This window comes from Oryctolagus cuniculus, chromosome 8 (genome assembly GCF_964237555.1).
Source record: "Oryctolagus cuniculus chromosome 8, mOryCun1.1, whole genome shotgun sequence".
NCBI lineage: Eukaryota > Metazoa > Chordata > Mammalia > Lagomorpha > Leporidae > Oryctolagus > Oryctolagus cuniculus.
Window position 1 is genome coordinate 95,027,910 of NC_091439.1, and position 14,116 is coordinate 95,042,025.

At 37.9% G+C, this 14,116-nt stretch overlaps 1 protein-coding gene across 1 annotated transcript; it reads right to left on the minus strand.

Moving 5' to 3' along the window:
• Positions 1–1,312: 1,312 nt before the first annotated feature.
• On the minus strand, positions 1,313–10,896 carry MUC7 (mucin 7, secreted). The gene is made up of 3 exons (XM_070047097.1): positions 10,775–10,896; positions 8,410–8,479; positions 1,313–2,908 (listed from the first exon to the last, which is right to left on the minus strand). The coding sequence occupies exons 2-3, from the start codon at positions 8,461–8,463 to the stop codon at positions 2,021–2,023; spliced, it is 942 nt and encodes a 313-aa protein (XP_069903198.1). The 5' UTR covers positions 8,464–8,479; positions 10,775–10,896; the 3' UTR covers positions 1,313–2,020.
• Positions 10,897–14,116: the final 3,220 nt, after the last annotated feature.

Here is a 14,116-nt window from a genome sequence, read left to right on the forward strand (position 1 = left end):
ACTAGTGCCCACATGGGATGTTGATATTGCAGCCAGTGGTATAACTCACCAACCTACAATGCTGGCCCTGGCACTAGGTATTTTTAATAAAACTATATACATTTCTAAACATTTATATACACACTGATTTCATTTTTATTATCTTTTTCAATTCTAATATATTTCAAGTGTTTCTGTGTGATTCTAAATATAAACATCACAATCAGTAATTTATAATATCATTTTTTCAGGAATTATCTTACATACCAATAGAGATGGACAAGTCCTACCATTTGTGCTATCATTAAGTTGAATGTCAAAAATTCATACCAGGCTGTGCCAGTAGGAAAAACAGTGCTTGTGTTTGCTCATATTAGTGCGTGTTTGATAGGATGATGGATTGTGGAGGACAAGATAATTGTTCCCAAGGATATATGTATCAACGTTAACATGTGATTAATTAAGATCCTTGAGATGGAGAAATTCTCCAGATCTTTTAGGTGAGCCCAATGTCATCACAAAGACTCTTATAAGGAAAAGCAAGAGGTGGGAGAGTCAGAGGCAAGAAGGTGAAGACAAAAGTGGAGATATTGGAAGATGCTATATTGCTGATTTTGAAGTTGGGGGATAGAGCTTGGACCAAGGAATATAGGTGACTTTAAACTGGGATAAGACAGTTGATCTTCTAGAGCCTCCAGAAAGAATGAAGTCCTGGAAACACCTTGATTTTAGGATTTAATGCCTTCAGAACTCTAAACAATAAATGTTTGTTCTTTAAGCCAGCATGTTTGTGGTGATTTTTGATAATATGTTATAGCTACAATAGGAAACATTTAGTATCATTAAGAGCAGTGGTTTCAACTTCATTAGCTCATTTGTCTTTAAAAACCACAAGAATTCTATCTGTTAATACAAAATGAAAATCTCTTTCAGTGTTTTTTAAGATCCATTTTTCCTTTGTAATGTGTGCCTAAATGAAATATGTAAGCTTCTCTGGATGATCTGAATATGTTGATCGCCAATGGGTGGTATTAAATGGTGGATCTTTTAAGAGCTGATGAAATCATGAGTGTTGTGCCCTCATGGGCAGACTAGAGCCCATTAAAAGAACTTGAGGAAGTGGGCTCTTTGTCTTCTGCTATGTGAAGACATGGTATTCCCAGTGCATACCAGCTGGTATTCTAAAATAATTAAAAAAGGTAACGAGTATTCTTCATTGAGAAGCATAGGATAAACACAGAATTTAGGTTTGAAGCATTTATTAATAGGTTAGGCTAAGTAAATTAACCACTATGTTTGAAGGATAAAAATTCTGTTGTTGAGAGATATTGAATGCCCTTCCCAGGTTACCTGGCTGATTACTGGAATAGTTGCCAAGAATGTCAGTTTAGGACTTTTCACCAGTGTCAGAATCTAAGAAAGTTAAGAAATTCCAAATATATACAATGGAAGTAGAATGCCACTCAAAGTCTTTATTAGTTAGCAAAAAATCTAAGTAAAATCACCAGAGTTCTTAGTAGTAGTGACAAAAAAATAAAAATACACCCCTATCCCAGATTAACAGCACCTCCATACATCAGGTAGTTAATTTTCATTCTTCAACTAGTTAAAATCAGGGTTTATTTTCAGAGATGATTTTTCAAACTTTACATTAAAACAGTAGTTTGTTTACTTTCAAATACATTCAAATGTATGTCTACAAGGTTTAAATAACATTCCATTGTTGAATATATTTTATATTGAATTATTATGAATGAATTGAACTAATAGTAAAGTATTATGAATACCATGTGAACATACAAAGAAAGTCCTTTTGTGATTTACAGAGGGTAGAATCAAGTACATTAGAGTTACATTTACTTAAATGCAATACAATAAATGTCAACCATGAGGTTTAAACAATTACATACTCTCAAAAATGTTGGGCCATAGTCCTGATTTGGACTTGGCCACCAGATTTTTTTTTCACTAATATCATATCTTTAATATATTTCACAATGTATATTATGTAGTGGTGCTATAGAAAGCACATTATAGCTTTTTACCCATTTATCATTTTAAGAAGTAATTCCATCATTCTATTTAGGAGAGAAGTTAACATTTTGTTTTCATCAGGAGTAGTTTGAGTAGTGGTTGGACTAGTACTTTGGCCTGTAGATACAGTTGTAAATTCATTTGGAAGAATATCTGGGGAAGGGTTAGGTGTGGTAGTAGGTGTAGATATGGCTTCTGGTGTATTTGAAGAAGGTTGTGGTGTTGATGTGGCTTTAGTAGCTGTAGTTGGGGTAATTGTAGTCTCTGATAGACTTGGAAATGGTGTTGTTGTTGATGTGGCTGTAGTAGCTGTAGGTGGGGTAGCTGCAGTCTCTGATGTACTTGAAAATGGTGGTGCTGTTGTTGATACGGTTGTAGTAGCTGTGGGTGGGGTAGTTGTAGTCTCTGATGTACTTGAAAATGGTGGTGCTGTTGTTGATATGGTTGTAGTAGCTGTGGGTGGGGTAGTTGTAGTCTCTGATGGGGCTGAAGAAGATGGTGGCGTTGATGTAGTTATAGAAGAGGCTGTGGTGGGATTATTTTTTCCTGTCGATGTGATGGGAACATTTGGAATAAGAGGAGTCACGCCTGAGGTGGTAGAATCATTGATGGTAGGTGTGGAACTCACAGATGGGATTTGAGTGGTAGTTTCTGGGACTCCATTGTTGTCTATGGGGTTATCTTTATGTGGCCACTTACTTGGCCTATACCTATGCTTATTCTTACAGTGTCTGTATTTTTTACTATTGTAATAATACCTAATGTAACTTTGTGAGTTATAATATGGCAATCTGTAAGGACGTGATAATGTGTAATAAGATTTGAGTCGAGGATTATGAGAGAGATGGTTCCTTCTGTAATATAGTTGGTAGTTCACTCTTTGACCTTCACTGAGCTATGGAAAAGAAAGAACATGAAAAAAATGAAAAAGAAATCCTATTTTTTATTGACCATGGTATAAGCAGTATTTGTGGAGTTTTAGAAACCATATTTCAGTGGGCCAGGTGAATATCTTCCTAGTGTCACCAAGTATCAAGAAAGACTTGCTATTAGAGAGTTTTGTCATTATCTACTCTATGGCCAGCTGGGATAAATATATATTTCTGTGAGTCCTAGAAGGGCAACTGGCTAATCTGTATTTTTGTGCTTGTAATTGATCTCTTCTCTCTCTTGTAGAAAATGATTTAGTTATTAGTACATCTCAGTTGGATGTACCCCTGTTTATGAAAATTTAGTTGAAGATATTCCACTGAAATCCAGGAACACATTCTTTATCACAACCTCCTCATGTGCATCATCAAAAACCAAACCAAACCAAAACAGTCCAACAACAACAAGACCCATTACAACCAATTTACCAAGCAAACCAATTATCCTACCCAGTCTTTTCTTCCTTCATATCTCAGGGATACAGATTTTAGTCTTTATAAATTAAAGAATAACAGTAGACATTGCCTTTTAACTTCCATGCCAACAAAGTTAAAATTACAGACCTCATGAATCATCTGATTTTGTAAGTTTACACATCGTGTCTGAATGGGTGCACATTAGCAGAAAGGTGGAATTGGGAGCAGAGCTGGGGCTTGAACCCAAGCAAACTGATATGGAATGTGGGCATTCCAAACAGCATCTTCACCCTTGGGCCAAAGAAGAGAGGTGAAGGAGAAGACATGGGGACCCAGAAGAGAGTATGGTGGAGTTCAGTGAGGGAAGAAGAGACAGACAAAGTGGCTCCAGGTCTGAGGAAGAAAGGAAGGAAGCAGATTCCTGAAGTAACTAGAGGACTGCCAAATTCCTTCAAGGGAGAAGAGGACAAAATTGGTCATGAAAGGAATAGAAAAAGAGCCAAGAAGGACAAGAAGTAGGAAGTCAAGGTCAAAATTCTTTGAAATGAGGAAGCATGCTAAATTCCGTAGAATTGACCTATTTTTATAACCATTTGAATACCTGCAATCTTTTTCTAAAAAAGAAGGCAGCAGTATTTTAAATAATGCCTTTGAGGGTACCTCAAAATTTCATATAAAATGGAATTAAAAGAAATATTTATTTTGGCACACAAAATTCATGAAAATATATATTGTGAAACAACTGTGCATAGATTTAAAAAAATTTTTCACCAAAACAAATTCATTGTGAGGTTGAACATTTTTTATTTGATTATCATAAATAATTTCTGTCAAGTTTTCCACTGGAGTATGATCTTTTAACTTTTTATGTGTTGAACTATTTACTTGGTGAAGCTAATAAGCCTTTGACTACAATGCCTATTACAAATATTATCTCAAGAATGAATAAATGTTAATAATACAAGTTCATTGTTTAACAATATTTCCATGAATGTTTCAAGAATCCTGGTGTTTCAATGAGGTTGCACCTCACCTCGGTTAGAATGGCTTGCATTCAGAAATCAACTAACAACAGATGCTGGTGAGGATGTGGGGAAAAGGGCACACTAATCCACTGTTGGTGGGAATGCAAACTGGTAAAGCCACTATGGAAACAGTTTGGAGATTCCTCAGAAACTTGAATATAACCCTACCACATGTCCCAGCCATCCCACTCCTTGGAATTTACCCAAAGGAAATTAAATTGGCAAATAAAAGAGCTGTCTGCACCTCAATGTTTATTGCAGCTCAATTCACAATAGCTAAGACATGGAATCAACCTAAATGCCCATCAACAGAAGACTGGATAAAGAAATTATGGGACATGTACCCTATAGAATACTATACAGCAGTAAAAAAAATGAAATCTGATCATTTGCAACCAAATGGAGAAATCTGGAAAACATCATGTTGAGTGAATTCAGCCATTCCCAAACAGGCCATATCATATGTTCTCCCTGATCTGTGACAACTAACTGAGCACCTAAATAAAAGGATACCTGTAGAAGTGAAATGGACACTATGAGAAATAATTACTAGTTCAGCCCTTGTCCTGACTGTCAAGGAACAACTTACTATTTTATTCCTTTTAGTATTTTTTTTGTTCTCCTTAATATCATTGGTTGAACTCTTTATTTAACACACAACTATTCTTAGGTGTTTAAATTTAACTGGAAAGTGATCCCTGTTAAACATAAGAGTGAGAATAAGAGAGGGAGGAGATGTACAGTTCGGCACATGCTCATTCAGACCTACCCCTAATGTTACAACTAGAAACGTGCCAGGAGATTCAAAATCAATCCTAGTAAAGTGGCATGTACTAATGCCATCTTACTAGTCAAAGTGAAGAGTTTCAGTTCATAATTGATCATACTGATAGGTCTAAGAGTCAAAGGGATCACATAAACAAGACTAGTGTCTGCTAATAATAACTGATAGAACTAAAAAGGGGAGAATGATCCAACATGGGAAGCGGGATACACAGCAGACTCATAGAATGGCAGATGTCCTAAACAGCACTCTGGCCTCAGAATCAGCCTGAAAGGCATTTGGATCTGGCTGAAGAGCCCATGAGAGTATTTTAGGCATGGAAAGCCAAGACACTCAGGAAAAAAAAAAAAAAAAAAAAAAAGAAGACCTAAATGAAAGATCTCTGTGAGTGAGATCCCAGCGGAAAGAACGGGCCATCACAGCAGGAGTTACCTTTCTCTGAAGCGAGGAGAGAACTTCCACTTTGACTATGACCTTGTTTAAATAAGATCGGAGTCGGTGAACTCAAGAGGCTTCCATAGCCTTGGCAGCTCATGACAAGAGCCTCGGGTGATTACTGACGTCATAAACAAGAGTGTCAATTGTTAAGTCAACAACAGGAGTCACTGTGCACTTACGCTCCATGTAGGATCTCTGTCCTTAATGTGTTGTACTATTTAATTAACAGTCAAACTAGTACTCAAACAGTACTTTATACTTTGTGTATCTGTGTGGGTGCAAACTGTTGAAATCTTTACTTAGTATATACTAAGTTGATCTTCTGTATATAAAGATACTTAAAAATGAATTTTAGTGAAGAATGGGATGGGAGAGGGAGTAGGAGATGGGATGGTTGTGGATGGGAGGGAGGTTATGGGGGGAAAAGCTGCTATAATCCAAAAGTTGTACTTTTGAAATTTATTAAATAAAAGTTTTTAAAAAAAATCCTGGTGTTTAACAGGGGTCCTTCTCTCACCCCAGAATACAACCTCCTCCTCCTGCAACCAGTATTTTATAAGGAGAGAGAGGTCAGACTCTCTGCTTCCTGAAATCAGCTCACAAAAGTTAAGTTGTTGCAAGAACTCTAGAGTTGGTGTTTTCTGGCTATGGGTTTTGCTACTCTCTGGTACATCTCTGTATTTTCTAAGGATCAGGTCAATGTTTTCTTGTGCTAGAATTCTTTCAAGACTCTTTCTCTCAGTGGAAGATTTCTGAAACATGGGCAGTTTGAAGAGTTTTCTTTGAGCCTGTGGAAGAGATGATTCTTTTGGTGGCTGGATTTCTGGGCTCTGTTGTGAAGGTGTGCTCAGAGTAAGCTCTCAGGTTTCATCACTCCTCAATAATATAATGATCATTGTTGGTTACAGTTTCTTTCAGTGTATATGTGTTTGGTAACCAGGGGTTCTTATTCAAATTTATTTTATTAAAAATAATGCTCATGCATATTCGTACCTAAGGTCTTATCAGGTAATATATAGAGAACAATTTTACAGTCATAATTTCTATTTTTATACCCTGCTTTATAGTTTATAAATACATGTACCATAATTTACCTTTCAACATCCTTGTAAAACATACTGATATTACTATTTCACACATAGGAAATTGAGACCTACAGAAAGAGTTTAAATTGCTCAAAATTCATCAGGATAGATGGTCAACTTTAGAGATGAACTGAAGCCCATACCTTTAAGCTTAGATTCAGAGTTCTGCTAAAATCATAGAACTCAGCACTAGAATCCAGGGAAAAAGCTCAAGACGGTTGGGAGAGTTATTATGTGACAAGTACAAATTATGAGAATATCCACCAATAAATCCCATCTACTTTTCAGTGGCTCTTCTCTGTCTACTCTCTACAGTTAAAATATTTGAGGGATTTTCAGTCTCATCCCATTAATGAACATTCAACTGCTGGAACCTCCTTCAAATCTGTCAAAATAAAAGTGAATAAATGCCTCTGGGTATATAACCTTAGAGACAATTATGGTTGTTGTAATAGTATGTATAACCTTGGTTCATAATTTTGATCTTCCTTTCCCAGCAGACTCTAATCTTTTAACAAAACTTTTAAATTTTATTATTTATTTTGATTTTTATTTGAAAGGTAGAGAGATAAAGAAGAAAATAGAAAGGGAGAAGGAGAGGGAGACAGATACCTCTCCACTTGGAGATTCACTCCCCAAATGCCTGGAACAGTTCAGGCTGGACCAGGATTGAACTAAAGTCAGGAGCCATCCTGGTCTCCCACACGGGTGGCAGAGAAAAAATATGAGCCATTACCTTCTCTATTCAGGACCGAATTAGCAGGAAGCTAGAATGGATAATGAAGCTAGAACTTGAACACAGGCACTCTGATATGGGATGATGATGTCCCAACCAGTGCCCTAACCACTATGCCAAACACCCACCCGTTAGACCTCAATATCTTTAAAGATGTGGTCTACTTCATAATCATCTCTCAGATTTGGAAACCAAACTCTAGTTCCCTTTTGTGATACCTCCAATTTCTCTATCGTATCCAAACTTCCTACATTTTCTTCTGAGGTTATCTGTTAAGTTCTCATGACTTGAAATACATTTTCAATATGAGCTTTACTCTTGGCTTATTTCTGAATGTCAGACAATGTCTATCCAACTGCCTTCCTGACATCTAATAGCCATTCAAATTTAAGTTGTCTAAAAACTCTTTTGTTCATTTTTTTTCTTTTACTATACACCTAATCCAGCAGAAGTTACAGTAGACTTCATCCACAAAAGGTATCCTAAATCTACTCTTGTCTTTTGTTCTTAATAGATGACATTTAGAGCAAGTCTCCATCATTTTTTTTCTGGACTGCTGCATGGGTTCCTGCTTGTTTTCCTATCTCAACTTTTGTCATCTGCCATCTGTCTTCTGTCCAGAATCCATAGTTGTGCCACTCCCCAGGGACACTCCAGTAATGCTGAGGTTTCCTGACATACTTAGGCTTGAGTTCATATTCATATGTTGCCTCCAGGCCTAAAGGCCCTATAAGATGTGCCTTCTGCATATCTGGCAGATCTCATCACACTCGTTATAGAGTTAGTACTCTGTAGATCTTGCTGAAATGGAATGAATTATTTTCTCTGCTTTACTTATCTATCGTCTTATGTTTCACAGAAAACAGAAGAAGTCAGACTTATTGGAAATAGGAATTACCAGTTATGCTTTGGGAGCCTCCATTATGTCCATGCTAAAGATTATTCATCCATAAAAATCAAGCTTGTTTGGGTGGGTACTTACTGAGAAGTAAGCACTCAGAGTGCTGATGAACACGAGCAGTGGGAGAGTTTTCATCTTTTTCTGCTGATTCCTGGGATAAGGAAAAATACAGCTTCCATTAGGCATGCTATTGTGGGAGAGGATATATTTTGGGAAATGACTGACTTTGTTAGAAAGTATAGTTTAAAAGAAACTAGTGGTTTGTGAAAATTATAATATTTCACTTCATTATTATAGTGAGTAAAAAGGTTGCTTCAAGCCTAAAACACATTTTGTTTTTCAGAGTGGAAGTAATAGAGGAGAGTCGAGAATTATTGATGGGAAAGATTGCATAAGAAAGGCAAAATTTTAGGAAGTTTTAGCATTGAAAGAAGGGAATAGTTTTTCCTTATTTCTATTCTAATTCATAAAGTCCGCCTCTTTGGTAAAACAGCATACTGATACTTACAGAACATGGTTGTATAAATTTTTTTTTTTTTAAGACTTATCTACCTGAAAGGCAAAGGCACAGAAAGAGAGAGGGTGAGACAGAGAGAGAAATCTTCCATCTGTTGGTCCACTCCCCAAATGGCAGCAACAGCCAGGGTTGGGCTCAACCGAAGTAGGATCCAGGAGCTGCTTCTGGGTCTCACACATGGGTTTATGAACCCAAGCACTTGGGCCATTTTTGGCTGCCTTCCCAGGTGCATTAGCAGAGAGCTGGATCTGAAGTGGAGCAGCAGGGACTCGAAGTGATGCCATCCCATATGGGATGCCAGCATTGCAAGTGGTAGCTTTACCTTTAATATTATCTTTTGCTTTACAATGCCAGCCTCTTGATGTTCTTTTTTTTTAAAAAATTATTTGACAGGCAGAGTTAGGCAGTGAGAGAGACAGAGACAGAGAGAAAGATCTTCCTTCCATTGGTTCACCACCCAAATGACCGCTATGGCTGGTGCGCTGTGCCGATCCGAAGGCAGGAGCCAGGTGCTTCCTCCTGGTCTCCCATGTGGGTGCAGGGCCCAAGCACTTGGGCCATCCTCCACTGCCCTCCCGGGCCACAGCAGAGAGCTGGACAGGAAGAGGAGCAACCGGGACTAGAACCCGGCTTCCATATGGGATGTCGGCGCTGCAGGTGGAAGATTAACCAAGTGAGGCACGGCGCTGACCCCTTGATGTTCTTTTAAGCAAAGAAGATTTTCCTTGTCTGTGTGCTATGAGTCTATTATTTAACCAAATGGACTTAGCCCCAAACTTGATTCTACTGAAGATTTTGTTACTTAGTTCCCCTTTTCTAAATTCCTAAAGGACAGGAATTATATTTTATTCATTTTTATATCATTTTCCTTAGTACATACTGCAGACTTATTATTTTGAATAAAAAAGATAAAAGATAATTGTCCAATGACTACAATTTTTCTTATTTCAGTTCTGTATAAAATATGTACATGTTGGCTTGTCATCTTTAGAAAAAATACACGTTAAATCATATAGGTAAACTGCATTTTTTTTTTTTTTGACAAGCAGAGTGGACAGTGAGAGAGACAGAGAGGAAGGTCTTCCTTTTCCGTTGTTTCACCCCCCAATGGCTGCTGTGGCCAGTGTGCTGCGGCCAGTGCACCACACTGATCTGAAGCCATGAGCCAGGTGTTCCTCCTGGTCTCCCATGCGGGCGCAGGGCCCAAGCACTTGAGCCGTCTTCCACTGCACTCCTGGGCCACAGCAGAGAGCTGGACTGGAAGAGGAGCAACCGGGACAGAATCCGGTGCCCTGACCAGGACTAGAACCCGGGGTGCTGGTGCCGCAGATGGAGGATTAGCCTATTGAGCCGCGGCGCTGGCCAGTAGACTGCATATTAAGGTGTGTTAATTAGTGTACACCTCAGTGTGGTATGCTGTCAGAAAAGACATATTTCACAATATATGCTGTGATTTATCAAACTTATGTTAGTCTATCAGGCTTGGTTTAAGTCCCAGTTGTGCCACTTACTTTGTGACTGCGTAAGTTGTAATTTTAAATAATAGTTGTCCTGAGAATTGACTGGAATACTATACATTATAAATTATACTTAGGACAATGCCTGATTCAGGATAAAAGCTTACTGGTAGTTATTATTATAGTACTGGTATATTAAGAAGAAAACAGTCTGGCTCAATCAGAGAAAGGAATTATTCTTTACTATTTTATCAGTTTTCTTATATACCGTCAGAGCCTCTTTATTTTCAGATAAAAATATTTTCCCATAGTTTATTATAATAACATGTGTGTTAGGTCTGTTCTCACATAGTATAGCAGTTAGAAAGGAGGGTAGAAAAAACTATATAACAACCATCATTTACTTGTGTGAACGTATGTAACTCCTAAGCTGCTTAGTTTACATTAGAGTATATCTGAAATACCCACATACCTGGAGTGGGATGAATCTTTCTTCTGAGGATGCTCAGTCCACCTGCCCCACTTCAGCTGATCTTTCGAAGATTTCAACTAGAAACAAAGGAAGAGAAAGCACAAGAGAATTTTCAGGTTTTATAAATCTCTAGTTGAACTCTTTGGAAGTAGGAAATATTTGGATTTAAAACAAGGGCAATTTGTTTCAGAATTTACCTTCAAAGACAAACAAAAGATATTTGTATTTTGCTGAAACCGACAGTAGTCTATTGTGCATTTCTTCCTGAATATGGTGACAATAAGCAGTTCTCAATGATTTGATTAATAAGAAGCATGATAGTGATTGATGGCACTTATGGAGATATGAGTCCATGGTCCTGTTCCTCCAAGCAGAAACAGTTTTTTCCACCTGTTCCTGTTGGCCTTTCAAAGTAATCAGAATGATTGACTTCAAACACTTAATGTGATAGAATACCATTTTCATCTGTCAGTAAATGTAATATAACGAACTGCAGGTGGCTTAACAAAAAACAGCAGGATGCCAAATGATGGTGAAGCACAATTACTTTAGAGGCAAAAATGAGCATTGAATTTTATATTAGTGCAAATTTAAAAACTGACTTTTTATTTTGAAAAAAGTTTAAACATACAGAAAAATGAAGAGAGAAATATTATATATAACTATACACCCATTCTCTAGATTTCACGATTGTTAACATTTTGCTATATACACTTAATTGCTTGTTTTGCTGAACTATTTTAAGGTAAAATATAGATATATTATCAGCTAATCTCTAAATACTTCAGCACTTATTTCAAAAGAAACTTTCATTCATAATACATAATCAGTCCCCAACAGTATTAATAATTCATACACATAGTCTAAGACTCAGTCCATATTTACATTTTCCCAAAACTTTTTTCAGCCATTTTGTCTAAAAAGACCCAACTAAAGACCATATTTTACAGTTTCTTTGTCTGTAGGCCCTTTTATTCTAGAAACTGTCTTCCCTTTCCGCTTATATTGATACCTTGAATGATTAAATATTAGATATCTTGTCTCATAAATAGTTATTTTTGGAAAAACACTTAAGGACAATTTTTATCAGGTTTTAAAAATTAGATATTTCTACTTTGTAAAAATATGGATCTGGAATACAGTTTTTTTTTTAAGATTGATTTATTTTACTTGAAAGTTACACTTACATACACAGAGAGAAGGAGAGGCAGAGAGAGGGAGAGAGAGAGGTCTTCCATCCAGTGGGTCACTCCCCAATTGGTCGCAACAGCTGGAGCTGTGCCGATCCGAAGCCAGGAGCCAGGAGCTTTTTCCAGGTCTCCCACGCAGGTGCAGTCTCCCAAGGACCTGAGCCATCTCCCAGTGCTTTCCCAGGATAAAGCAGAGAACTGGATCGAAAGTAGAACAGCCGGGTCTCGAGCCAGCGCCTGTATGAGATGCCAGTGCTGCAGGTGCTGGCCTTACCAGCTATGCCACAGTGCTGGCCCCTGCCATACAGTTTTGAAGTGATTCTACTTCTAGCCAGTTAATCTGCTCTTTTGCATGTATAGTCTCTGAGGGCAGGTTCAGTGTTATTTTCTTTGACTTTGGTTCCTTGCTTCTCTGTGTATATAATATTTGGCAAATTATCTAAATTCTCTAAGCCTCAGTTTTGCTATTTGCAAAATGAGGTTACATGTACCTTACAAAATTGTGAGTATAAAATCGCATAACTGAAAGGGTCTAACATGGTGTTTGAAACAGAGAGTCCCCAGCTATTGCATTGCTGTCAGTGGGATATCAAAGGCAATTTTTGAGACAATGTTGAGTTGGTGGATTGAGTGAGAACTACAATTTCTATCTTGCTAGTAACTAGCAATATTCTTCACAATATGTTTTTTATAGTCAAAAATGACTGTGGAGTTAAAGTTTTATTGATTAAAAAATTTGTTAGTACATGGATCCAGTAGAACAATTTTCAAATCATCTTAAGTAATTACCCATATAGTAATGACTTGTAATGATCTGAAAAAATGGTAGGATTTCCAGAAATATCTATTTATTTCCAACTCTGATTCATGACTAGAGATAACAGATTCAGTTTTCATTAAATATTGGAACAGCATAAAACTAACTGGATTTATTATGTCCTGATCTAGTGCCTTTCAGATTTTATTTTTCAGTAAATAAGAAGTAGCACTACTAGTTGCTTCAATTAATTCTTTTAATGTTCTTACAGTGGGAAAGCACTTGAAGTTTTAGCAACTTTGATTATGTATGACAATTACAAAAAATTAATAACGTGAGAATGACTGACTTGTGGACCAGAAATCATCACTTACCTGTTTTTAAAAATATATTCATTGATTTATGTGAAAGGTAGAGTTACAAGCAGAGGTAGAGGCAGAGAGAGAAAGAGAGGTGTTTTTTTTTTTTTTTTTTTTTGGATAGGCAGAGTTAGACAGTGAGAGAGAGAGAGACAGAGAGAAAGGTCTTCCTTTCCGTTGATTCACCCCCCAAATGGCCACTACGACCGGTGTGCTGCGCCGATCCGAAGCCAGGAGCCAGGTGCTTCCTCCTGGTCCCCCTTGCAGGTGAAGGGTCCAAGCACTTGGGCCATCCTCCACTGTCTTCCCGGGCCACAGCAGAGAGCTGGACTGGAAGAAGAGCAACCAGGACAGTATCTGGCGCCCCAACCGGGACTAGAACCCAGGGTGCTGGTGCCGCAGGCGGAAGATTAGCCAAGTGAGCAGTGGCGCCAGCTGAAAGAGGGGTTTTCTATCTGCTGGTTCACTCCCCAAATGGCTGCAATGGCCGGAACTGAGCTGGTCCAAAGTCAGGTGCTTCCTCCTGGTCTTCCATGTGGATGCAGGGGCCCAAGCACTTGGGTCACATTCCACTGCTTTCCCAGGCACATTAGCAGAGAGCTGGATCAGAAGTGGAGCAGCCAGGGCTTGAACCTACATGCATATGGGATGCTGCAGTGCAGAAGGTGGCATTACCTGCTATGCCACAGTACCGGCTCCTATGCTGTTTTAAATTAGCCCTTTGTATTAAATATGAGACACAACATGATAACCCATTGAGTTCTGCTCTTCTGAAAGAGAAAAGTCACAGCTATTTTTCTGCTCCCTCCTGCACACCAAAATATTTTATAATTGTGAAAGAAAGCAAGCCCCAAACCAAAATAAAACAAACTCAATATTTTATTTGATTCAGCCTCAATGAGAGCTTGGTTGGTTGATGACAAACTTTATTCAGGTAGAGTAGATTAATGGTGGAAGGCTTTTTGCTAACTTAATTTCCTCTCTGATCCCTAGCCTCCTGAATTTGGAAGATTATTTTATATTTTCTGATTCTCTT

What these genes read in the sequence shown, in the direction of transcription:
- MUC7 (XM_070047097.1), bottom strand. Translation starts at nt 8,463, where the DNA reads ATGAAAACTCTCCCACTGCTCGTGTTCATCAGCACTCTGAGTGCTTAC. An exon ending in CTCTGAGTGCTTACTTCTCA is followed by an intron (nt 2,909 to 8,409) that starts GTAAGTACCCAC and finishes TCTTTTCCATAG; the next exon opens with CTCAGTGAAGGTCAAAGAGT.